This window comes from Diabrotica virgifera, chromosome 4 (assembly GCF_917563875.1).
Source record: "Diabrotica virgifera virgifera chromosome 4, PGI_DIABVI_V3a".
NCBI classification, from domain to species: Eukaryota; Metazoa; Arthropoda; class Insecta; order Coleoptera; family Chrysomelidae; genus Diabrotica; species Diabrotica virgifera.
In genome coordinates, this window is record NC_065446.1 from 24,572,842 (window position 1) to 24,598,236 (window position 25,395).

Sequence of the window (25,395 nt, forward strand, 5' to 3'; positions counted from 1 at the left end):
TCTAATGTAATGAAGAACTTTTCGATAAATTATTAATTTTTGAACAGGAATTTCTTTTGAAAGAGACTTTAAAGGACCCGTGTTTTTGTCTGTTACTGACTTTTCGGTCTGTATTGATTACTGAGTTTCAGAATGTTTGAAAAGGAATTGTTTATGGATTATCAAGTAATTTAAACAGTCTCGATATTTACTGTAAAATTTGAGTAAAATAAACTAGACCCCCTTTCCTCATGCATATTTGCGTGTTTCATATGAATTTGTGGTCAAAAATAGATGCATCGCATTTTAGTCTTCAGAAAAGTCGTCAGAAAACTGAAAAAGTACGATAGAAAATGTGCTGCTATAGCGACATAAGGATTATCATGATTTCATGAATGCTTCACACTTATCCAATAGTAACTTAGCTACAGTTCCGCTTTATCTTTAGAAAACTATTGAACAGTGGCGAGACAGACAGGCAAATTCAACGCAATAAACTCGATAGTTATAGTCCAGGAACCGAAGCTTTTCACCCCGCAACTTTTACAGAATGGATCGATTTGCTTGAAAATTTGAGAATAAGCAGTGAATAGTCGAAGGACCAAAATCTATATGATGCAGAAAGGCGCTTTCACCATGGGGGTAGTTGGCCCATCTCGGCGGTGGAAATTTTTTATTAAATTTTGACCGCAAAAGTTGATAAAAACGTTCATTCTAAGCAAAAAATGTTCTATACATTTTTTTGATAAAATTAATAGTTTTCGATTTATTTGCTATTGAAAGTGTTAGTTTTATACCTATCGAAAAAATCAATGTTTTTCGATATATGTACTCATTTACCATTCACTCAATTTTTGCCGTAGAAAAAAAATTTTTAAACCAAATTATTGGGAATTATATAAAAGCTACAATTTCATTTTTACACTTTTTTTCAAAAAAGCAATTTTTTCGTTTGAAAAAAATGCGATTTTTTTCAACTACAAAAATTCGTTATTCGCTTTTAACTCCATTTTTTTAAAAACTAATCATTCGAAGCCGGTCAAACTAGAACCTATTCATAATACATAAGTAAAGAAGACCTATATAAGTAAAGAAAAAGAATTAATGATTAATTTTAATTAGGTTGGTGATTAGGGGGTTTCTTCCGATGACTTTTTCGCTGAAAAAAATAGGGACTGGTATTCATTTCATTATAAGTCACTTAATTTTTAAGTTAGAGACATTTTTTTAATTTCTATAGATAGACATTTTTCAATACTTTAAATTAGTTTGAACAAATTATTCTCGAAAAATGCATAGTTTTTCCGTCTTTTGACTTTGAAACTACAATATTTAGCATTTGACGAAGAAGAGCTAATATATAAATAAAGTATACCTCGATTACCATTGGTCTTAAAGAAAATTAAAAAAGAGGTTTTGTTTATTTTTCCAAAAGGTATATTTTTGTTAAGTAAAGTTGTTTTGATAAAACGAAAGCTTTTAATTTTATTAATTTTTTCAAAAGAATGTATAGAACGTTTTCTGCTTAGATTAAAAGTTTTAACCAACTTTTGCGGTCAAAATATAATAAAAAATTTCCACACCCGTGATGGGGTGGCAATGTGGCAACCACCCCCATGGTAAAAGCACCTTTCGGCATCATATAGGTTTTGATCCTTGGACTATCCACTAGTTATTCTCAAATTTTCAAGCCAATCGATCCATTCTGTATAGTCCAGAAAGCCACTGCGCATCCACTAGGAAAAATATTCTGATTCGGATTTTTTGCACAATCTTACTCAAAAAGGACCCCTTTTAACAAATTTGCATGTTTCCAGGACCAAAAGTGGGTCAAAAATTTTTTAAACGTTTTTTTTTTTGTTTTTTTTCCTAAAATTATTTTTTTTGCATGGAACAAAGTTTTTTTAGGTTTATTGGATCATTACAAACAGAAAAGGTCTTTAGTGACATTTCTCTAAAGTTAATAGTTTTTGACATATAAGCGATTAAAAATTGAAAAATTTGCGAAATTGGCCATTTTTAACCCTCAAAAACTATGTGAAAAACTAAAAATTTGAATGTTGCCAAGGTAGTTAGATATTCTTTAAATATCGATTGATGAAATTCCGAAGAGGTTTATGCAATACAATATAAACTCCTTTGTTTTTTAATTGCTAAACAAGCGTGCGCGACACTATTTTCCACCGACAGTATGGTGCAAATGAAAGGAGTAGATTCGTTATTTCGTAAACCGGCGACTTAAAGAAAAAATCCCGAAACAGGTCAATTTTTATTTTTAAGTTGTGATATATGGTATACTAGTGACGTTATCCATCTGGGCGTGATGCCGTAATCGATGATTTTTTTAAATGAGAATACGGGTCGTGTGCTAGCTCATTTGAAAGGTTCTTCAATTCTCTATTCAGTAATATAAACATTTATGTAATTATTTATACAGAGTGTCCCTCCCCTTCTTTTTTTGTCAAATATTTTAATTTAATAAAAATTGTTTGAACATCCTGTATAAATACTTATGTAAATGTTTACATTACTGAATAGAGAACTAAAAACCTTTCAAATGAGCTACCACACGACCCCTATTCTCATTTAAAAAAATCATCGATTACGTCGTCACGCCCAGACGGATGACGTCACTAGTATACCATATATGCCACATTAACATAACTTAAAAATAAAAATCGACCTGTTTCGGGGTTTTTTCCTTTAAGTCGCCGGTTTACGGAATAACGAATTTATTCTTTTCATTTGCACCATACTGTATACACATGCAACGGTGGAAAATAGTGTCGCGCACGCGTGATTTGAAATGAAAAAACAAAGGACTTTTGAATACTGTATGGCAAAAAACTCTTCGGGATTTCATCAAATCAATTGATGTTCAAAGAATATCTACCTACCTTGGCAACATTCAAATTTTAAGTTTTTCACATAGTTTTTGAAGGTTAAAAATGGCCGATTTCGAAATTTTTCAATTTTTAATCGCTCATATGTCAAAAACTATCAACTTTAGAGAAAAGTTACTAAAGACCTTTTCTGTTTGGAATGATCCAAAAAACCTAAAAAAACTTTGTTCCATGCAAAAAAAATAATTTTAGGAAAAAAACAAAAAACAACGTTTAAAAAATTTTTGACCCACTTTTGGTCCTGGCAACATGCAAATTCCTTAAAAAGGGGTCCTCTTTAAGTAAGTGAGTAAGATTGTGCAAAAAATCCGAATCGGAATATTTTTCCTAGCGGATGCGCAGTGGCTTTGTGGACTAGTAAAAATTGCGAGGTTTTGTAATATTATAAGCTTCATTACTTGGCCTATAGACTTACTGTTATAGTCGGTTCGCTAAACTCAGACACAACTGGCTAGTGATTTTAGTAAGTAATTTTGCCAATTTATTAAAATTGGCAAAAAAAATAATTACTAAATAGTTAATAATTACAAAATAATTAGTAATTTTGCCAATTTTGGGAAAATTGGCCAAAAACAAAAAAATTACCTACTAAAATCACTAGCCAGTTGTGTTTTGATTGTTGTTTTATTGGAAGACCCCCCCCCCCCCAAAGAAAATATCCAGATCCGCCACTGTTAATGGATGCCCCTTCAGAAATCTGAGGAATATAAGTACTGTTAGAGCCGCACAATACTTCTCACGTTTTCACTCATGCAGAATATAAACCGGACCTCAGCAACAGCACCATTTGATTTTCAAAAAAAAACCGCTGAATCATACTTTTAAAAATTTAAAAACTGCGGCACCAAGACTTTATTTGCATCGACAATACCTAAAATTTTATGTTAGCTGATGTATTTTTTGTTTCAACAATTATTTCAATTTCTGGACCGTGTTACGGTGGTTATTCCCTTATTCCTCTGTACATCCGCCACTGTTCAGTAGTTTTCTAAAAATAAGCCGGAACTGCAGCTATGTTGGTATTGGATAAGTGTGAAGCATGGATGAAATGAAAACATGATAATTCTGATGTAGGTCTAGCAACACATTTTCTATCGCACTTTGTAATGATACGCCTCAAACACGCATCGACACTAGAACCGTGCGAGTTTCACAATCCGCGCAGATGACCCACTCATTTCCACTTCTCCGAAACAACACAGGCAGAGGGATATTTAAGGAAGCCACAAGCAGAGATTCTCCAGTAAATACCTAGGAGTCATCATGGACAAAGGATTAACCTTCCAAAAACATGTAGAAGCCACAGTCCACAAGGCCAACATAGCGAAAGCAACACTAAGAGGACTTACAGGCAGAAAAAGCAAACTAAGACTAAAAACAAGGTCAAGATTGATAAACAGCATTATACTACCGGTATTAACATACGCATCTCTCGCATGGGGACAAGCATGTAACACCCACAAAAAGAAGATTCAAGCGGTCCACAACAGCAGCTTGAGAGAAGCAGCCAGAGTCCCAAGATACGTAGCAGAAAGATTCCTGTTCAGAGAACTCCAACAGGTGAGAGTCACCGAAATCATGACAGACAAGGCAAGGGTCAAATTCGCGGAACTGGAGCACCACCCAAGTCATATACTGCGAGAGATGCTAAGGTATGATGAGTTCCACCGATGGAAGCACAGAAGACCGAAACAGCAAATAGTGGAATAAAGTAAACAAAAGTGAAAAGTGATAGTAGTCAGTTCGTAGCTCAAAAACAAGTGCCGAAGATAGCGTTACATACGGAGATCCAACACCACGATCACCTTCAAGGTAAGACAATTATATAAAATTATAGAAGGGCGCAGGCCCCAAAAAAATATATATAAAAAATAAAAAGGCGTAAACCATCAAAAAAAATATAAAAAACCATATAAAACACATAAAAACTCGAGCAACAAGTCATTGGGCGGAGCCCAATAGGGCTCAGCACGATGACTTGGGGCCCAAGCAAGCAATTTTTAGTACCGCGGTTAAGTAAGTAAGACGATAAAGGCATAGAGCGCATCACGCTGAGCCTAAGATTTTTGCATTCGATTAGGGTACCACATGGAATCTTATTACCCAGGATTCCATTGTGAAGAGCATTTGGCTACGATAGTTGTGCCCTCATCGCGCATCAGCGTGCTATGGGAGGGAAAGGGATGGCCTGGGGCATTGGGGCGAGGTGGGGTGATCCCTGTATACACTCGGGTCAAAACACCTCGCCCCAATGAATTGTTACACCCGAATGTACTCTTTCGAGAGGGTGGACATTCCCACAGGTCGGGTTAAATCAAATTGCTTGCTTGCTTGATTCTCCAGTCTTGAAGCGACAGCTCTGGGCTCCACTACCAGCGAAGCGGGGTGAGCTAGGCAGGCCGACCTGAGTACGGAGACACCGTGGTGACGTGATCTCGCAAGCTAAGGCAGGCCAACTTGAGCAGCAAGGTGTACCGTGGTGAGATAATTTGCGGCTCATAATTAAACGGCGGCAAGCGAAATGAGCGAGCTCCCGATAAATTCATATATTTCAATTGCGTGATTATTTTGCAAACTTACACTGCACTGAGCTGTAAGAATATTTCATATTATTGTTAATTTTGCTCTTCTTTTACAGACCTCTATCCGGGGGAGGACTTCGCTGCGACTCGGCGACAAATATAATTATATTTTATTTTTATTTCCTTTTGATCTGTAAATAATTCCATCAAATATATCTATTTTGTTTTAACCTGTGTTTTACTGAGTCTGTCGTCTTAAAAGGCCCATCACAACTTCTTCAGTTATTTGAGGATTTTTCGGGGGTTTTCTGAAGATTAAAATACGATGCATCTATTTTTGACCACGATTTTATATGCAACAGGCAAATATTCATGAAGAAAATGAGTCTCTTTTCCTCAACTTACATCCAGCATTACTGGAAAAGGGAACCGAAATCTGTAAAACATATCGAGAAAAAATTGTGAGACAAGTACCGAAATAAAACAACCAAATGTGTAAAGTCTGGTGAGACCCAGCCAGCTAATTACAGGGCTATACACTGCTTTAATAATAATAATGCATTAAATGTTAAGGAATAAACCGATAACTACATCTTATAGTACAGGGGTGGCCAAATTGCGGCTCGCGAGCCACATGCGGCTCTTTGAAGGATTACTTGTGGCTCTCGATTGTACCAGAGTTATTTTTCAATTTTGTATTAGATATGATTTCAAAAAATTATTATCGTTCTATATGTGTTTCAAAATGTCTTTTAAATTACTGACAACAAACATGAAAGACTTTGTAACAAATTCCAGATCAAACTCGAAAATAAAACTATAAGTCGACGCCGAATACCGAGTTTTGCAAATTTGTAGCAGAATCCAAGTAGGTACCCTAAAAAATGATGCTTGTCGAATTATTTTCATATTAGGAACAACGTACCCGTGTGGACCATTTTATTCCATTTTATAATTCGTGAAATCCTAACACCTATCAGTATTAACTAACCAGCATCTAAAAGAATTACTGAGAAGTACTGCCACATATTAATCAGCAAATTTTAAAAAATTAGCAAAAGAAGGAAAACAAAAATGTAATTAAGTTTTAATATTTCGTAATTTTAGTTCGGTTTTCGTATGTAAAATTTCTGTTAAAAAGTTGTAAATACCTTCTTTACATACTTTTTGAAAACGTATTTGATTGCGGCTCGCGAAATACTTCAACTTGTGAAAAGTGGCTCGGACTCTTAAGGAACTTGGCCACCCCTGTTATAGTAGATGATCCGACACAAGGTCGACCTGTACCGATTTGTTTAATGGATAAAAATTATTGGATATGTAATTTAGTATGTTAACCATTACAAAAACAAGCGCCCGAGTGTCCGATATAATTTTGTACTGCCTATAATTAATAATTAAAAATGACTTTTTTTATAAATTCAAAATACTAGAAAATTCTATAGACTGATTCCTGTCCTCTATAACTCTGGATCCCGCATAAGAAAAAAAAGTTGATTAATAGCAAGCTGAAAATTTGTTAATAGCTTAACGGTGTCTAGTCGGACAAACTTTGATATATGGGAACACTGAAACAGGGGAAGTTTTAATGGTGGAACAGGTTAAAAATTTGGAACGTCAGATATATTCTGTTTGACAGAACTTCCAATTGATTTGTTGCCCTTTCATTAAACTCTCATGCAAAAATCAGACTGGTGTGTATCACTAACTGGGCATTTTAATGAGTGGAACACGAAGAGCATGTCAAATGACAAAAATCATGTTGGTTAGTAATAGCAGCCGGATTTTTGAATGAGAGTACATATAATGAATGAAAGGGTAACAAATCAATTGGAAGTTCTGTCGGACAAAATACATGGGACGTTTTCGTAGTCTGACGTTCCAAATTTTTAACCTTTTCCACAATTTAAATTTCCCCTGTTCCATTGTTCCAATATATCAAAGTTTGTCCGGCTAGACACCGTTAAGCTATTAAGAAATTTTCAGCTTGCTATTAATCAACTTTTTTTTGGTACGCGGGATCCAGACCTACTAGATATATCTTCATTTTTTATACGGATTCTGAGACTTCCATATTTTTACTATCGTATCTGTTTACTCTTTTTATTTTTGGGATTTATTTTTAATTTCAATTCTATTTCATGTCTTCTCTATTTTCTATGGATGCTATACAATGTGCAACTTCTCTTACTACTTACATACATTCAAAACGAACAATTTCTCAGGCAGTGAGAAAAGTCGGCCATTGTAGTGAGAAATATTTTTTTCTCACGGGTTCTCCGCCGGTTTCAATACATAAATATGATCGCCATTTCGTAACATGCACAATACAAACACAATAAGTAATGTTGACAAATAATATGTGTTGAAACAAAGATTTAACCGGGCATATCCTTTCAAAACTGTTCAAAAATATCTGGTAATTAGAATTTTAAATAAATAACGTCTATAAATTTTAAGGATATTAAATACCTACAGGTATATTTATTTCATTTCAATTTATGCATATTATATACCTAAAAGCACCTAAATTATTTAATTTTGAAATTTGAACTCTTGACAAAATTGCATCCATAGAAAAAGTACAGTGTACAGAACATGAGAAGATGACATAATATTCCTCCCTATCTTGATTTTGCGGCACTCGCCTCGTGCCTCGGCTCGTGCCAACAAACTTCTACGCTCGTGAGAAATATGTCCTTTTTCTCACTTGTTGTACAATATATTGTACATTGTTTTATTTCCTTTTTATCTCTCTACACGTTTTTCTCATAGTTTTCTTATTTTCCTGTCTACTATTTACCGTCTTTATCAATGTGAAATACTTCTTAAGCCTTATAGTCTTAACCATTGTTTCTACAGTGTTTTAACTTTCTTTACATTAACATAGTTTTGTTTTTGGCCTGTTTTGTTAATATTTAATAAGAATTTTCTATTGTGCTCATCAGTATATTTCTAGCATAGATAAACAAACCTGTAATGAATTTCAAGTTATCGAAAATTAAGATAAAATAATTCGTTTTGAGGAGATAGGCGCAAACTTTCGGCTCCAATGTAATTTAATGCATTTATTTTTTTTTCGGAACCTGAGAAAACTAATAAGTATTTTTGACAAATTTAAACCCATAATGAAAGATCACATCACTACCAAGGGGAGAAAGTCCCTAAAAACTTCTATTATGTTTATTTTAATAAGTTACAGGGGTTAAACAAAAAGAGAAAATTCAGTGTGATTTTCAATTTCAAATATTTCATTCAAAAGACACTTCCTGTTTATTCTAAAAGACTTTCGACCCTCGGTAATAATTTAGTCTCTCATTCTGCGTATAAATTTTTTAAATATATTTATAAGTTTTTTTCAGTATTAAAAAAAAAATGAATACTATGTCCGTGGTTATATTTTCCAAATCTAACATTCGCTAACTTTGTCATACAACACAACGCATTCAGTTAAACATAATGTGGTAACAAACAAGACTACTAAATATTTGACAGCTTCAGGAATATTTTGAATTGTCTATTAAATAATATTGATAGTGCATTTGATACATAGAGACAATATATTATTAAAAATCTTTTTCTCTGTTCTCGTTTATTAGTTTTTATTGTATAGTATATAAAATATTGTAACCACTGAATACATAGTTAGTGATAAAATAATAAAATTAATTAACTGAATTAATAATTTAAGCGATTAAACAAGTAACGGTTATCCAAGAATATTCAAAAGCCATCTCTATGTTAATGATGACAATACCAATGGCATACCCGAGTGTGTTATTTGTTGTTATAATTGGCATGTTTACATCTCCATACCCGTGAGAATTTTACAACACGTAATTTGCGGTGTAAAGAAAGAAAACGTAGGGATAGCCGTAAAATATTTGCGCTTACGCTCTTAATGTAATTTAGTATTTACTAAATATACAGGGTGAGTCATGAGGAACTGTACATACTCCTACCTCGTATAGGGGTCCCTATGGGAAATAAGAAATGACCATTAAAAAGTGTCTGCTCCCATTGTTTAATAATATACAGGGCGAGTTTCACATTTTGACAGAAAGTTATATTCGTCATAATTTTTGAACGGTCAGATCGATGTGTCTCTTATTTTGGTCAATCGTTACACTATTACCACCTAATCAACTGATTCATTCAAACTAGAAAAAAATCAGGTCCGGCTTTAAAAAATTAGTTCGTTTGGGTCTTAGAAAAAATTTCACCCTGTATACGCTTTTTGAAAACTCTAATATTCATTTTACAAATTAGACAATTAGGCAATTAAAATGACATATTTATTTTTTCCCCACACTATTACTTAATTTTTTATAAAAAAAATCAAATTTGACTATGAATTAAAGATTTGGTGAAGTGAACCATATATTTAAAAAAAATAACTTTTATTACAAAAATTAATTTTTTTAAACAAATATTTGACTTATGTTACCACCCAATCAAATGATTTATTCAAACTAGAAAAAATCAGGTCCGGCTTTAAAAAATTACTTCGTTTGAGTCTTAGAAAAAAATTTCACCCTGTATACGCTTTTTAAAAACTCTAATATGAATTTTACAAATTAGACAAATAGGCAAATAAAATGGCATATTTTTAGGTTAAAATTCCGATTTTGACAAATTTGATTTTTTAATAAATAATTAAGTAATCGTGTGGGGAAAAAATAAATATGCCATCTTAATTGCCTATTTGTCTAATTTGTAAAATTCATATTAGAGTTTTCAAAAAGCGTATACAGGTTGAAATTTTTTCTAAGACCCAAACGAACTAATTTTTTAAAGCCGGACCTGATTTTTTCTAGTTTGAATAAATCAGTTGATTGGGTGGTAACATAAATCAAATATTTGTTAAAAAAATTTAATTTTTGTAATAAAAGTCAATTTTTTTAAATCTATGGTTTACTTTACCAAACTTTTAATTCATAGTCAAATTTGATTTTTTTATAAAAAATTAAGTAATCGTTTGGGGAAAAAAATAAATATGCCATTTTAATTGCCTATTTGTCTTATTTGTAAAATTCATATTAGAGTTTTCAAAAAGCGTATACAGGGTGAAATTTTTTTTAAGACCCAAACGAACTAATTTTTTAAAGCCGGACCTGATTTTTTTCTAGTTTGAATAAATCAGTTGATTAGGTGGTAATAGTGTAACGATTGACCAAAATAAGAGACACATCGATCTGACCGTTCAAAAATTATGACGAATATAAATTTCTGTCAAAATGCGAAACTCGCCCTGTATATTATTAAACTAGGGGAGCAGACACTTTTTAATGGTCATTTGTTATTCCCCATACTAGCCTCTGTACGAGGTAGGAGTATGTACAGTTCCTCATGACTCACCCTGTATTATCAGGAAGACCAATTATAACAGCAATCAGTTAATAAAATCTGGTCGTGGCCAATGTGTATTAGCTACTGACCGTTTTAACCTAATAATTGGTACATGTAATGGAGGTTTAATAAGGAAATTGTACCTAATTATTTATAATTAAACTAGTTAGTCAAGCTTCTGTTTAGTCCTTGTTATAATTTCGATAAGAATGGATACCGATTTCAACCCGATTCCTCAAATCGGAAAGCACGGCGAGTTTCTCGAAAAAGTCGTCGATTTGATGTTTAAAAACATAGTGTTTACTACAAGACAAGATAAAGTATTACTCTGGCAAACACCAGAACAGTTAGAGGAACAATTCGATTTCAGTTTGAAGCAAAACGGGGAAACTCATGACAAGTTGATTACCTTCTTGAGAAATACAATCAAGTTCAGCGTTAAGACTGGTCATCCTTATTTTATAAATCAGTTGTTTTCCGGGTGAGTTACTAAAAATAGCATATAATATTGACTGGCTACATTTTTTTAGTAGTTGATACTATAAATAATACAAGAATAAAAAACGGTTCATAATTTGGAACAAAATCACTTTCATAAAGTAAAATTTTTCAATAGTATACTAGGTAACATACCTATATACAGTCACGGGCAAAATTATGGAATAAATTAATTTTTTTTTTCAAGAAAGGGCGATTTTGAAGTCAAATCTCGAAATAGGTCGATTTTTATTCTTTAAATATGATTTTCTGGGCTATATATTATCAGTAGGAATTGCATGAGAGCTCTAAATAAGTCGATGATAATTTTAGAGATCGAGTGTAATTTGTTGAGATTATTTCATTAATAAAACTGTCTTTTTAAATTATTTTAACTAATATTTTATTGATGTCTTCACCTGAATATTTGCTAAACGTGTTTCTTGGTGTTCTCTGTGACAAGTTGTAAAACAATAATTGTCATTAATGTCATTAAGGGGATTTGACATAATACTTGACGGAATATTATCAAAAAGTATCGGAGTAATTTTTATTTCTGTAGCTTTCTGTTGGCCAGAATTTCCTATGCCTATGAATGAAATAATCATAATACATACCTACTAATAATGCCGTTATCCTTCTGGGCCTGATGACATAATCTATGATTTTTTAAATGAGAATAGGGGTCCTGTGCTAGTTCGTTTGAAAAGTTTTATAGTTCTCTATTCAATAATAGGTCTGGATCCCGCGTATGAAAAAAAAGTTGATTAATAGCAAGCAAGTCTAGTCGGATAAACTTTGATATATGAGAACACTGGAACAGGGGCAATTTTAATTGTGGAACAGGTTAAAAATTTGGAACGGCCACACCACGAAAACGGCATATTTATTTTGTCCGACAGAACAGATTTAAACTCTCCGAACAGAGATTAAACTCTCATGCAAAAATCAGACTGCTATTTATCACCTGTCATAATTCCTGTCATTTGACATATTCTACATGTTCCACTCATTAAAACGCCCATTTGTTGATAAATAGCAGTCTGATTTTTGCATTAGAGTTTAATCTCTGTTTGAAGAGTTTAAGTCTGTTCTGTCGGACAAAATAAATGTGCCGTTTTCGTGATGTGACCATTCCAAATTTTAACCTGTTCCACAATTAAAACTGCCCCTGTTCCAGTGTTCCCATATATCAAAGTTTATCCGACTAGACACCCTTAAGCTATTAACAAATTTTCAGCTTGCTATTAATCAACTTTTTTTTCATACGTGGGATCCAGACCTATAATGTTAATATTAGAATAATTAATTAAACAGGGTGACAAAAAAATATTTTTCAATTAAAATAATTGACACAAGAATTTGGATGTAATTTATTTAATGCAAAATACATTTTGTTGCTTTCAGAAAACCGAAAAAAATATTTAAAATATTTATTTGACAAACAAACATTACTTTTTCTAAAAATTCCAGTTCCTCAGGTTGTGCAATTGCGCAGTCATGATATTCTATGATTTAATCCCATATGTAATCTCTCATACGTATAAGACGAGGTCTTCGACTGGAGCGTGTGCTTTCCCCTCCTTTTATTTAACATTTATTTGGAAGGCATATTTCAAGAGTCTTTGGAAGATGCAGAAATGGGAATCAAAGTGAATGGAGTATTGATCAACAACATAAGATATGCTGATGATGGTGTCTTCATTTGTAACAACATAGACTATCTTCAACAAATTGTCACTATAATCAGAGAATACAATACGAGTAAGCGAATGGTAGAGAAATGGTAGAGAATGGTAGAGAAATTAGAGGTTAATACTGTAGTCTGCCTAAACGGTGTAATTGTGTAGGTCATAGGCGTTATGTTCTATTCTGCTACTTTAGGGATGCTCCGGTAAGCTGCATTCTTCAGAGATTTAAGGGGTGGGTTTTAAAATAACATTAATAATTAAAAGATAATATTGGGCGCCAATAATAAATCAAAATAATACTGCAATGATCCAAAATTTAAGAAAGTTACTTGCAATGTCGATCCATTTAATGTATGTTGGTACTTACTCTCTGTAGGTAGGTCTGTACTTCTTTCCAACAAGAAGGAAAAGAAATAAAGTGTGCAAAAGAAAATACCAATAAAAAATTTAATATAGTAGACGTTTATTAAAAAAATAAAAAATTAAAAACGAATTGAAATGATTTTGGTATAGGTCTTTCGCGAGATTGTTCGAAGAAAAAAATAAAAAGTTTATTATGAGTACCTGGTGACCTGGACTGCATTGATGATTAGAGCTACATTGATTTGGTTTAGCTCAACTGGAACTGTTGTTGCTCAACACTTTTCACTTAACACTTTACAATTGTTTGAATTAAAGTACTATTTCACAACATTTTATAGTATGAGAATAGAATTCCAAAGTTTTTGTTTTATTAGCAAAAAGGTAACTGCTAATGGTTGATTATTATAGAACATTCCACATTGGAACGATGTAGGCACTGTTCATTTGAACATAGTAAAAGTTTTGTTAAAACAATGAGTTTTTTTTATCTTATTATGAAGTTGGAGAAACTCGTTCCGCGAACTTGTATTTATTTCTTCTTAAGAACAACATAACGAAACTATTCTTTCTAATACACTAGACAACTAGACACAAAACATACTCTCGTGGTATTCACAATACCCAACGTTTGTTTTCTAACCAAGACAACATACCGAATCGGGAATCACTACATCTCATAACTCACAAAACCAAAAACCGTCTCCTAGACCAAATCGGTCTGTGACTGTACACTTTCATCGCTAGATGCTGACCTCTTTTCGTGCCAATTTCTGGGCCGGTTCCTTCCTCAAAAAAAGAATTCACCTCCCATTCTAACAAACATCAGATAGTTTTATCCAATAAGAAACCAGGGCACTTTCTAAGACCATCCCACTAGGAGTTGTAAACCAATCAGGAATACTTACTTTCCGTAAACAAGTCTTTCGGATCTCGCCAAGGAACTGCTGGCACAGCTGCAACGGTCAACTCTGAGAACCCAACTACTTAAGAATTTTATCAACACTAAAGACGTTGTTTATGTCGATATTCAGCTCATAACATAAACATTTCCCAGTCTTTATGTCGCAGAAAGTCATTAAATTCTTTTGATATTAGTCGAAACACACACAACGTATTATTTATGAGTATTTGGACGGCAAACGAAAATTATAACATCATCACATATCATGGGATATATACAAAAAAGATTTCGCAGTATAACACTGCATCTAATTCATTCGTCACTACAGGACCGGACCTGATATATTTATAAGACGGTGAATTTGAGACCGTTACAATACCAAAAAGATCAAATTCATGATCATCTCCAGAAGCTTGGATGCACTTGAAAACTCCACCATAACACTGAATAGCAAGTCCATTTAAAGAGTGAGAAATTTAAATTCCTGGGAACGTGGCTTTTTGAGGACTGGGCATTGGACAGGGGAGGTAAACTGTCGTATTGAGCAAGCTCGAAAACCTTTCGTAAAATTCAGGAAGGTGCTGACCTGTTCATAGTTCGATCTTCAACTGAGACTAAGGTTTACTAAGTGCCACGTATGGTCGGTGCTACTATATGACGTAAAGGGCTGGACACTTAAAACGAGGAATATGAACAGATTAGAAGATATCGAAATTGTGGCTTTATCGCCGTATCCTAAAGATACCATGGACGGCGAAAGTCACAAATGCAAATGTCGTTAAAAGAATCAACCAAGAACACCAACTATTCGAAACCATCAAGAAAAGGAAAACGGCGTATCTGGATCACATCATGCGAAACGAAAAATATCAGTTTCTTCAACTTATAATCGAGAGTAAAATTATCAAAAGCAAGATAGGAATGGGGCGCAATATAATGATGTCCTGGCTTCACAACATAAGGCAATGGACAGAGATTAACGACATAAACTCTGATAATCGGTAATACATGGTCGTATCTACAATAAATGCGAGTATTACCTGGATGACACACAGATTGGTTTCCGCAACGGGTTTGGAACGAGAGAGGCATTGTTTGGAATGAACGTACTTGGCTCAAAGATGTCGAGATATATCTGTAGACATATACTGTTGTTTTACTGACTTCCAAAAAGGCATTCTCTAAAAGACATAGGCTTGGACGGCACAGATGTTCGAATAATTGCAAATATATATTGGAATCGAACAACATCAGCTTTAGTAGATGGTGTGGAATCACAGGCCCTTAATATTAAAAGAGGGGTACGGCAGGGATGCCTCTTGTCACCACTGTTTTTGAACGTTTACTCCGAAAGAACTTTCAGAAAAGCTCTTTCTGAAAAACAAGAAGGAATACTTTTGAACGGTGAAGTCATCAATAATTTGCAATATGCGGACGATACAGTACTCCTAGCTTCTAGTCAAGAAGATCTGCAAACACTACTTGATAGTGTCGTTGAGAGTTGAAGGTAGACAGGTCTTGCTCTGAACACACGGAAAACCAAAATACTCTTAATAAGTAAACAGCAGCATATAAAACCGTCTATATATGTAAATAATACCAAACTTGAGCAAGTTGATAAAATCGTTTACCTTGGACAGCAAATAAATTGTAACGCAGAAAGTCACGGCTAAATTAGATCTAGGATAGAGCAGGCTAGAGCCGCTTTCAGAAGGATGTCCAAGGTGTTATTTAACAGAGACCTAAAATTGGCATTGAGGATCCGCCTATTTCGCTGCTACGTGTTCTCGGTCTTACTTTATGGTGTCGAGTCCTAGACTGTGAATAAAATCGATCTAAATCGCCTTGAGGCTTTCGAAATGTGGTGCTCTAGAAGAATTTTAAAAGTTTCCTGGGTTGAGAAGATTCGAAACTCCACAATACTAGAACGTCTCAGCAAGACTACTGAGATCACAAAAAGCATCAAGCAGAGAAAGCTGGAGTACTTCGGACGTGTAATGAGACGTCCCAAACATAGGTTGCTACAAAAGATTATGCAAGGAAAAATAGCAAGCAAACGCGGTCCAGGACGAAGAAGAACCTCATGGTTGAAGAACTTGCGAGATTGGTATGGTGTTGATACAAGCATGCTATTTAGGGTGGCAGTGAATAAAATTAGGATAGCTATGATGGTAACCAACGTTCTGAAAGAACATGGTACATGAAGAAAAATCTCTGATACATATTGCAAGAAACGGAGGGTTAATGGAAAATGTGATCGCTAACATCCATTAGTGAATTAGTGGATTTGCATATAAAGAAGAAGAATTCCATACAAAAAAATATATGTAATTTATACATACCACAAAAACAACTGCAGGACCTCTTTGAATTTAGATTTAAATCTGGAACATTAAATTATTTGCGATTTTATTTTCGTCATTTTAGCGCTAGCTTGCATAAAATACCCTGAAAGAAGAATGTTAAAAAATAAACAAAACAGAGGAAAAAACCTCCGAAACCGTTATAGACTCTTCCGGCACTCTCCGATTGAACCAGAGTATTATGCAGCTGCTGCAATGGCAGCTATGTACGCATTTGATCCCGCTTGGCGGCGCTAGTGTAGTTGGGGGTCATCGTTTTGACAATTCGTGTAGTTTGTATATCATAGAAAAAAGTGTTGTGTGATTGGGTAGAATGCAATCTTACCTTTCCAAAAATATGTCACGTATTTCAGCACCTGGTTAATTGGAAGGATATTACAAATCTGGCCTCCACATAAGTGGTCTGTAGCTTCGACATGATAGGTGTGAAATTTTAAAAGTTCTTGTTGTTGATTGGATAGGAAGGGTAGCGTAATCTAGCCTCCATGCTAGGTACATCATAGCCTCCATACGGTACTTCCAATATTTAATTATTATTTTATTCAAGTGGACAATAAAGGTAAAACACAAACAACTTTTGTTCCTTAATTATTTATTTATACAATATTGTGACATTTTACATAGAAAATATGAGTATTTAATTTGGATTAAATAAATGTTTACCTGTTGAATTTTTTCACCGTCTGCACACAACAGCTGAACGGAGCCATTAGACCTAACAACAAAATGCGAAATAAAGTGTGTATTTTAAAACTGTTGGATAAACAGTACCTACAATCAGAAAATATCTACCTTACAATCAGAAAACCTTACCTTTAAAAAGGTAGTCGATTACAAAATAACAAAAATATCAAAAAACACGACTGAATATCAGGTTTTTATGGTGACACAAACACATCACATAACCGACTGCCGACCATATAAAATAACTGAACGACAACGAACGAACGAGCACCACCACTGAACACAGATTCACAGATAGCGCAGGATTTGTCAAAAGTCATGTTCCACCAGTCACAATGCCGACATCAGCGCCTCTGACAAAATGGAAGGAAAATAAATACGATTACATATTTTTTATTAGAGTGCGCGGGGCATGTTGTATATGGTGTTTTTGATTACGATTTAACAAATAATAAATTATGGCCGAAAAATACGGATGTTGGGCTGTTTGTGCGTTGAAAACGAATTGAGGAGAAGAAATGCGAGAATTACTGGAAAAAAGGAAGCCCTCATCGAATGATAAACTATATTAATCATCGTCTCAATGTTTTATTTCTATATAGCTCAAAAGGTATAGATCTGAGGGTGTTTATTTGGTATTGACTCACTCCCCCCACGAGTCTAGTGTGTATATGATATCTGCTTTACTTTTTTATCAATTTAAAATTTCCAAATAAGTACGTTCAGCATTAATTTTTGTGTTTATCTCATTTAAAAATGTGATATTTTCAAAATATGGCCGCCATGACAGTTGCGCATTTGGGGTAAATTTGGTTTAAGCATGTGTTCAGCGCAATTAATTCTGCAATGTTGCCTTATTTAAAAAAAATTATAATTCCTTGTAGAAATATAGAATGTGTTAATTTAATTAAATATAATTATTTGGGTGTTTGTCTAGGTGAAAGGCGAGCTTAAATTTAAGGTGAAATTAGAAAAAAATGGGGTTAGGTTTGATCAGGCTATATTTTAGTCATTAAAGAATATTTGAATGGTACTAGATCACTTTAATTTTCAATTATTAACTTGTTTATATTATTTTTGATTAGGTTAGGTTTGATCAGGTTATGTTTTAGTCATTTTAAAGGTAATATGTCACTTAAATTTTCAATTATTAACTTGTTTATATTATTTTCGATGAAAGTTAGGTTTGGTCAGGTTATGTTTTAGTCACTAAAAATATTGAGAACTTGAGAATTATTTCAAATTTTTCTATATTATTATTTCAAATATAATTTATTTTATATTTCCACTTCATAAAAAGCCATTGTAGATGTGGCAACAGTGTATGAATGTATATAAAATTACATATATCTTAATCCGTGCGTTTATAATAAATTTTTATCTGAATTTTATAGTAAAGTATTCTATTTTATACAGTCGAATCTAGGGGCAATACGTAATCTGTTTCAACAAATTTTTTATTGCAGATACGTGCATTTATTGTCAGCACATATTTATCCCTTCGTATTGCTACAATCCACTTTTTTCTCATCAGAATATCTTTGGGAAACCTGTGTCCTGATGTTCTCGATGAGCAGAAATGCACAGCACTACATTGAGGTATTTTATGCTCTTAAGTTTAATTCACACAGCCAAACAAATATGCAATATTTACTTAGAAATAGATTGATTTGAAGTGTTGACGTAAGTTGAGGTGACCTCCAACTACACGAGCGCCACCTACGTTGAGCTTTCCAGATTAGCTGCCATTTCTTGTTGCAAAGACATTGAAAATGTTTATACATTTTAAATAAAACATCTTTTGCAACAGACCTTAATGCACCAATAAAATGACGCCTCTTTTTACTTTCAGCTAATAACGTCTTCTCCTTATAAAAAATAAGTTCACAAAAAAGAACGAAATTTCTGGGTCGAGGTCATTTTTTGCCGAATCTCAAACATTACCAAATATTTATTTTATCTTAATATCGAATATCTCTGTCCTTTCAGACTGGACCCGTACGGATTGGCAGCACAATGGCTGACGGATTCACTTAATGCTAGTGTGTATACCTACGAGGTAGCTCCTGTATTTACCCTCATGGTAAGTGAAATGGATTTTTGTTTTTGTTTACTTTTGTGACGATCTTTTTATGCACGTCTCTTCCTCTGGGATTTATAAAATTTTTACACGTTGTTTAATATAGTTTTAAGACATATTTCTATAAGAAACAGAATAGAAACCATTGAAGAAGACTGATATGTTTTGTATATTATGAGAAATGATTTTTTTTATTTAATAAAACTTCAAGAAGAATCTTATGATTATTGCTATTTGATCAATAAACAAGTTAGTTCTATTTACAAAATATTACAAAAAACTTCATAGGTTTTAAACTACAAGGTCATATTCAGCAATAATCCTTAAGCTCTATACTAATACATAATAGTACTACTAGCTAACGTGTACACTTTAGCCGCAGTTCGCTCTGCTTTTCATTTAACGCACATATTTAACTTACTTATACTTAGCACTAACTCAAACGTCTTCGTTCTCTTAAGTCTTCCTATCTGGTTGGCGTTGTCTAGGAGTTTGATGACCTCAACATTCACATGGTTAGAGAGCCTTTATTCTTTATTCATGACTCTCGGAAAACTTACTTATTGTCTCGCTAACAAAAATTGATTTATTAGAATTAAAATTAGAATTGCTAACAAAAGCAGGTAAATTTATCATAGCTAACCTATATTGTCAGTTCTGTGAAGATATTGATGAATACGTGGAAAAGATAAGAGCTATATTTATAACGTATAGAGAGGAAAAAGTTATAGTTGTAGTAGACGTAAATGCAAAATCAATATTGTGGAATTCAACTCAAACAGATCAAAAAGGATTATTAGTAGAAGATATGATTAATGAACTAGAGTTGATAGTACACAATAAACCAGGAAACCCACCAACTTTTCAAAACAGAGCTGGTGCGGCTAGCAATATAGATATAACAATATCAAATGTTGCAGTAGCACACCTAGTTAAGGATTGGAAAGTGATGGAGCATGCAACAATAAGTGATCACAACCTTATAACTTTCAATCTTAATATCCTAAATCCACGTAATACGGAAATATCTTCGGTAAGATACAATATAGGTAAAGCAAATTATGAACTATTAAAGTCTGAGTTTCGACCACCTTGACTGGTACAAAGGGGATCTAATATAAATATTGCAACAAAAGAATTAACCAAACAAATTAAAAAAGCAATGGATATAGCAATACCAAAAATAAAAGAAAATAGTAAAGTAAAAAACTCAGCCTGGAAGGAAAACCTCACAAGAATGAGAAGCAGAGTTAGATATGCGCGAAAGCGATATCAACGATGTGGTATCTATCTTGAGAGGCAAATCCTTCTAGGTGAATATAGAAGACTAAAACAAGAATATAAACAAGAAATAAAAATAACAAAAGCTAAAAGTTGGGAAACCTTCGTATCAAGACACTTAGAATTAGATATGTGGGGAATACCATATAAAATAGTTTCTAAAAAAATTAGATGTCCGACAATGCTTTCTACTTTAAAAAAAGAAGATGGAACATTTACAGAAAGTTGGGAAGAATCGGCCGAAACATTACTTAATGTATTATTACCTCCAGATAAATTAGAAGGAGAAACAGTAGAACAAAGAAATATAAGAGAAGAAATGATACAAGAATACCAAATAGAAGAAGAAAGAGAAATAGAGGAATTCACAGAAGAAGAAGTATATGAAAGTATAAGAGAAATGAAAAGAAAGAAGGCACCTGTACCGGATAATATTCATGTTGAAATACTTCAAGCATTGTCGGAACAAATAATTCCAGTACTAACATCATTATATAATGAATGTCTTAGACAAAGAAGGTTTCCCAATAATTTTAAACAAGCAGAAGTTATAATAATACATAAAGGGGAAGATAAAGACCCTGCCTTACCGAAATCATATAGACCGGTATGTTTATTGAATACAATGGGAAAATTACAAGAAAAATTACTATGTAAAAAATTAAATCAAATAAGAACAGAAATTGGATTACATCCTGGTCAGTATGGTTTTAGGAAAGGTAGATCAACAGAAGATGCAATAAATAAAGTATTTGAAATAGTAAACGAAAGCATAAAAAAGTATGTTTTAATGATCTTTATAGACGTGTCTGGGGCTTTTGACAATCTTTGGTGGCCGTCATTCTTTGAAAGACTTCGAAGAATGAGATGTCCAAAGAATCTGTACGGAAGTCTCAGAAACTACTGTCAAGACCGATATGCAAGCCTAAGCTGTCCAACAGGAAAAAAGACAAAACATATCACAAAAGGATGTCCACAAGCAGTGGCGTAACAAACTCCGTCGGGGCCTCCCCGCAGAATTGGAAATGGGGCCCCCTTGAATGAATTACCCAATGCGACATGTGTAACAAATACCTATATGTGTTACAGCCCAGTAAATCAACGTTAAATATGGCGATACCGTGTAATTTTCAGTGTCACCACCGAAGTGGTAAACTCAAGATTTTTCGAGTTATTTATGAGTAAAAATGTTTATTGTTCAAGAAAAAAACCACGTTTTTAGGCGATTTTTCGCAAATAGTTCAAAGAGTAGGTATTCGATCGAAAAGAATATTGTTAGCAAAAATTTATCTAGCTTATAAAAAAAGTGAAACAAAAATGAAGTCTATCGACTCAGTAAAAGAAAACTTGTAGCTCATGAAAAGTTTTTGTTGTTAGCAAATATTGTTAGCAAAAATTTATCTAGCTTATAAAAAAAGTGAAACAAAAATGAAGTCTATCGACTCAGTAAAAGAAAACTTGTAGCTCATGAAAGTAACCAAAAAATGAAATACTGTTCGGGGAAACTCATTAGAACTTTTTTAAATTGTTTAAAAGTAGCTTTATTTTTTACAAAAGTTTCTAGCATCAAAACTAAAGCCAGTTACGCTCAAAATACAGTTAATCCCATTTTTTGGTAAAAAATTGTGAAATCCTCCCCCTATTTAGCACCCCAAATGAAACTAATCATTATCGCCTTACAAATTACCTAACTGTTTTATACGACCTGTAAGTTTCACAGGTTCAAAGTGCTTATTTTTAAAAAGGTTCTAGTTTAAGGGCTTAAACGAGTCACTAATCACGACTATATGCAAATTTTAAACAGCTATGTCTTAACCAATTTTTGTCTTACAGAAAAACAAAATAAAGTCAAAATATTTATAAAAGCAAGACCTACCTACATTTCTTTACTCTTTGAGATTTTTCTATCACTAATACTTTTTAAGTTATTTTGAAAAAAAAAGGCATTTTTCCAAAATAAAAAAACTTTTTTAAAATTTTTCAAAAATAAGAACTTTGAACCGGTCAAACTTACAGATCATATAAACAATAAATATTTAAAGTAAATGGTAAAGCGCTACTGATAAATTTTATTTAGGGTGCGAAACAGGGGCAGATTTTCACGATTTTTTTTTTACCAAAAAAGGGGCCAACTTTATTTTGAGCGAACTCGTATAGTGTTGGTGCTAGAAACTTTTATAAAAAAATACAAACAAAGGTTTTTTTGAAACATTTTAAAGAAGTTTTAAGAGTTTTTCCCGAAAATTGATTCATTTTCTGGTTATTTCAGGTTGAAATATTCGATTTGGAATTGGACAAATAAAAATAATTTTTCATGAGCTTTAACTGTGCTTTTACTGTGTCGATATACTTCATGAATAAGTACACCGTTTTCTGAATCTTATAAGCTACATTTTTACTACAAATATTTTTTCGATATCTAATATTTACTACGATAAATAGGTACTTATTTTTGAGTTATTTGCGAAAAACCCGTCTGAAAACGTTGTTTTTTTTTTAATAAATATTTTCACTCGCAAATGACTTGAAAAGTATTAGCATAGATAAAGAAACTCTATAGAAGAACAAAAGTTGCTTATAATTAGTCAATTTATACATTTCCGGACATATTTTAAACGTATGTTTTTTCACCCCAAGAAGGGGTGTCATCCCCGAAGTAAAGCAACCAACGGTATAAATCCAACTTTGAAGTGGAGTGTAACTAGAACCTAAATCCAAATTGTCAAGCAAATACGTTCGTCGTGACGCTGATAATTTCACTCCAAAGCTGTCAGTTACTGAGCTGTTGGTGTATTCATGCATTGTTTATGACGACTTATATTTTTCATGTTTATTGTATAGAATAAAATAAAACAAACATTACTAAATTATTACATTAGTATTATTCTATGAGATAAACAACTTTCTTCGTGCACTATCTACTATCAGCGAATATATCTACAATTTTATTAATTCGGATGGATAACTTCATTTTCAATACTGCACTGCTTAAAAAACGTATGTATGCAAATAATATAAAAACACATTTTTACATAAATATATTAGACAACAAATTGGTGCCCTTGACATATTGGGGCTTCATACTGCGGGGGCCTCTGTTACGCCTCTGGATAATTGTATCGAAATACTAAACGTAGGTAAAGATTAAAGAGAAAACCCATTTCGGCAAATTGCAATTCTCAAATCTTTTAATAGTCACGTACACCACGTAGTTTATTGCCGTTACCATAAAATTTCGGTAGGCCGGAAGGGATTAAGTTTCTAGATATTATGAGATGATTCACTTGGCAAATACGTCTTTTTAGAAATTTACGTTTTTAATTTTAAACACACAACGTAAAATAATATAACAATAACAGATTTTTACATAATATCAGATGACAAGATGGGGCCCCTAAACGATTGGGGCCCCCCCGCAAGCTTCACGCTGCGGGGGCCTCTGTTACGCCCCTGTCCACAAGGATCAGTTTGTGGACCTATGTTCTGGGATGTAATGCTAGAGGAACTGTTGGAACAATTGACTATAGATCCTGAAGTGCTTGGAAGCATAGCATATGCAGATGATTTGTTGTTGATCATAGATGCAAACTCAAGAAGAGAATTAGAAAATAAATCAAATGAAGTATTAATAAGAGTAAATGATTGGATGAATAAAGTAAAATTAACAATATCAGATTCAAAAACAACATATAGTTTAATAAAAGGAAATTTAGAAAAAGATCCAATTATAAAAATTAGAGGGAAAACAATAAAAAGAAAAATGGAAACAAGATATTTAGGTATTATAATAGACGAACAAAAATTATTTACAAAACACATGAATTGTGTCTGTGAAAAGGCAACAAAGATCATGCATAGCATTGCTAGTCTAGCACAGAAGGAATATAGAATTTCGTTCCGACAGATGAGAATATACCTAAGTACAATACTTGCATCAATTGTAGGGTACGGTTCAAGTGTATGGGCACATAGATTAATAAATAAAAAAAAAACGCAGAAAAATTAAATAGAGCTCAGAGAGGATTTCTTGTAAGAATGACAGGAGCATTTGGAACAACTGCAACACAGGACTCACAGTTTTAACTGGAGTAATGTCAATGCATTTAGAAACACAAAAAAGAGCATGTAATTATTGGCTAAAAAAAGAAAAATATGAAAAAATAATACAAATAATAGGATTAGATATAAGAAATAAAAGAGAATTAAAAGAAATAATAAATAGAAAAAGACAAAATGAATGGGAAAATTCAACAAAATCTAGACGTTTATACAATTTTATACCAATATTAGAAAACATTCCAAATTATTTTAATCCAAAACAAGGTTTAATACACTTTTTAACAGGACATGGACCGTACCCAACATATTTGGAAAGATTTAACTTAAAAGATGATGCATATTGTGAATGTGGAGAACTAGGTACACCAGAACATATAGTGTTACATTGTGAAAATACTATAGAAAATGAAGAACATAGAGAAATGAGAAGAAGATTAGAAAGAATTGAAATAAGAGATATATTACAAAATGAAGAATATTTTGAAATATTAAACAATCTCACACAAATAATATCTAAAAAACAACAAGAAATCTATAATAATAGAAGAAGACAACCAATAATCCAACCCTGATGAAGTTGAGTAAGATAAAGTTAAAATAAATAAAATAAAATATAAATTCAAAAATAGATATTTACAATTATAATAACAATAATTCAATATAAAATAAATAAATAAAAATAATAATTCAATACATAATTCATAAAAATAAAAAAAAATAAAAAAAAAATAAAAAAAAAAAAA

At 32.8% G+C, this 25,395-nt stretch overlaps 1 protein-coding gene across 1 annotated transcript in view; it reads left to right on the top strand.

The window, feature by feature from the left end:
• Window positions 1-10,957: 10,957 nt before the first annotated feature.
• The window catches only part of LOC114338200 (cysteine sulfinic acid decarboxylase-like), a 120,217-nt gene continuing 105,779 nt past the window's right edge, over window positions 10,958-25,395 (top strand). Inside the window, exons 1-2 of the mRNA XM_028288786.2 lie at window positions 10,958-11,234; window positions 19,222-19,315. Coding sequence (XP_028144587.2) covers window positions 10,963-11,234; window positions 19,222-19,315 — 366 coding nt within the window. The 5' untranslated portion in view covers window positions 10,958-10,962. The remainder of the gene's footprint in view (window positions 11,235-19,221; window positions 19,316-25,395) is intronic.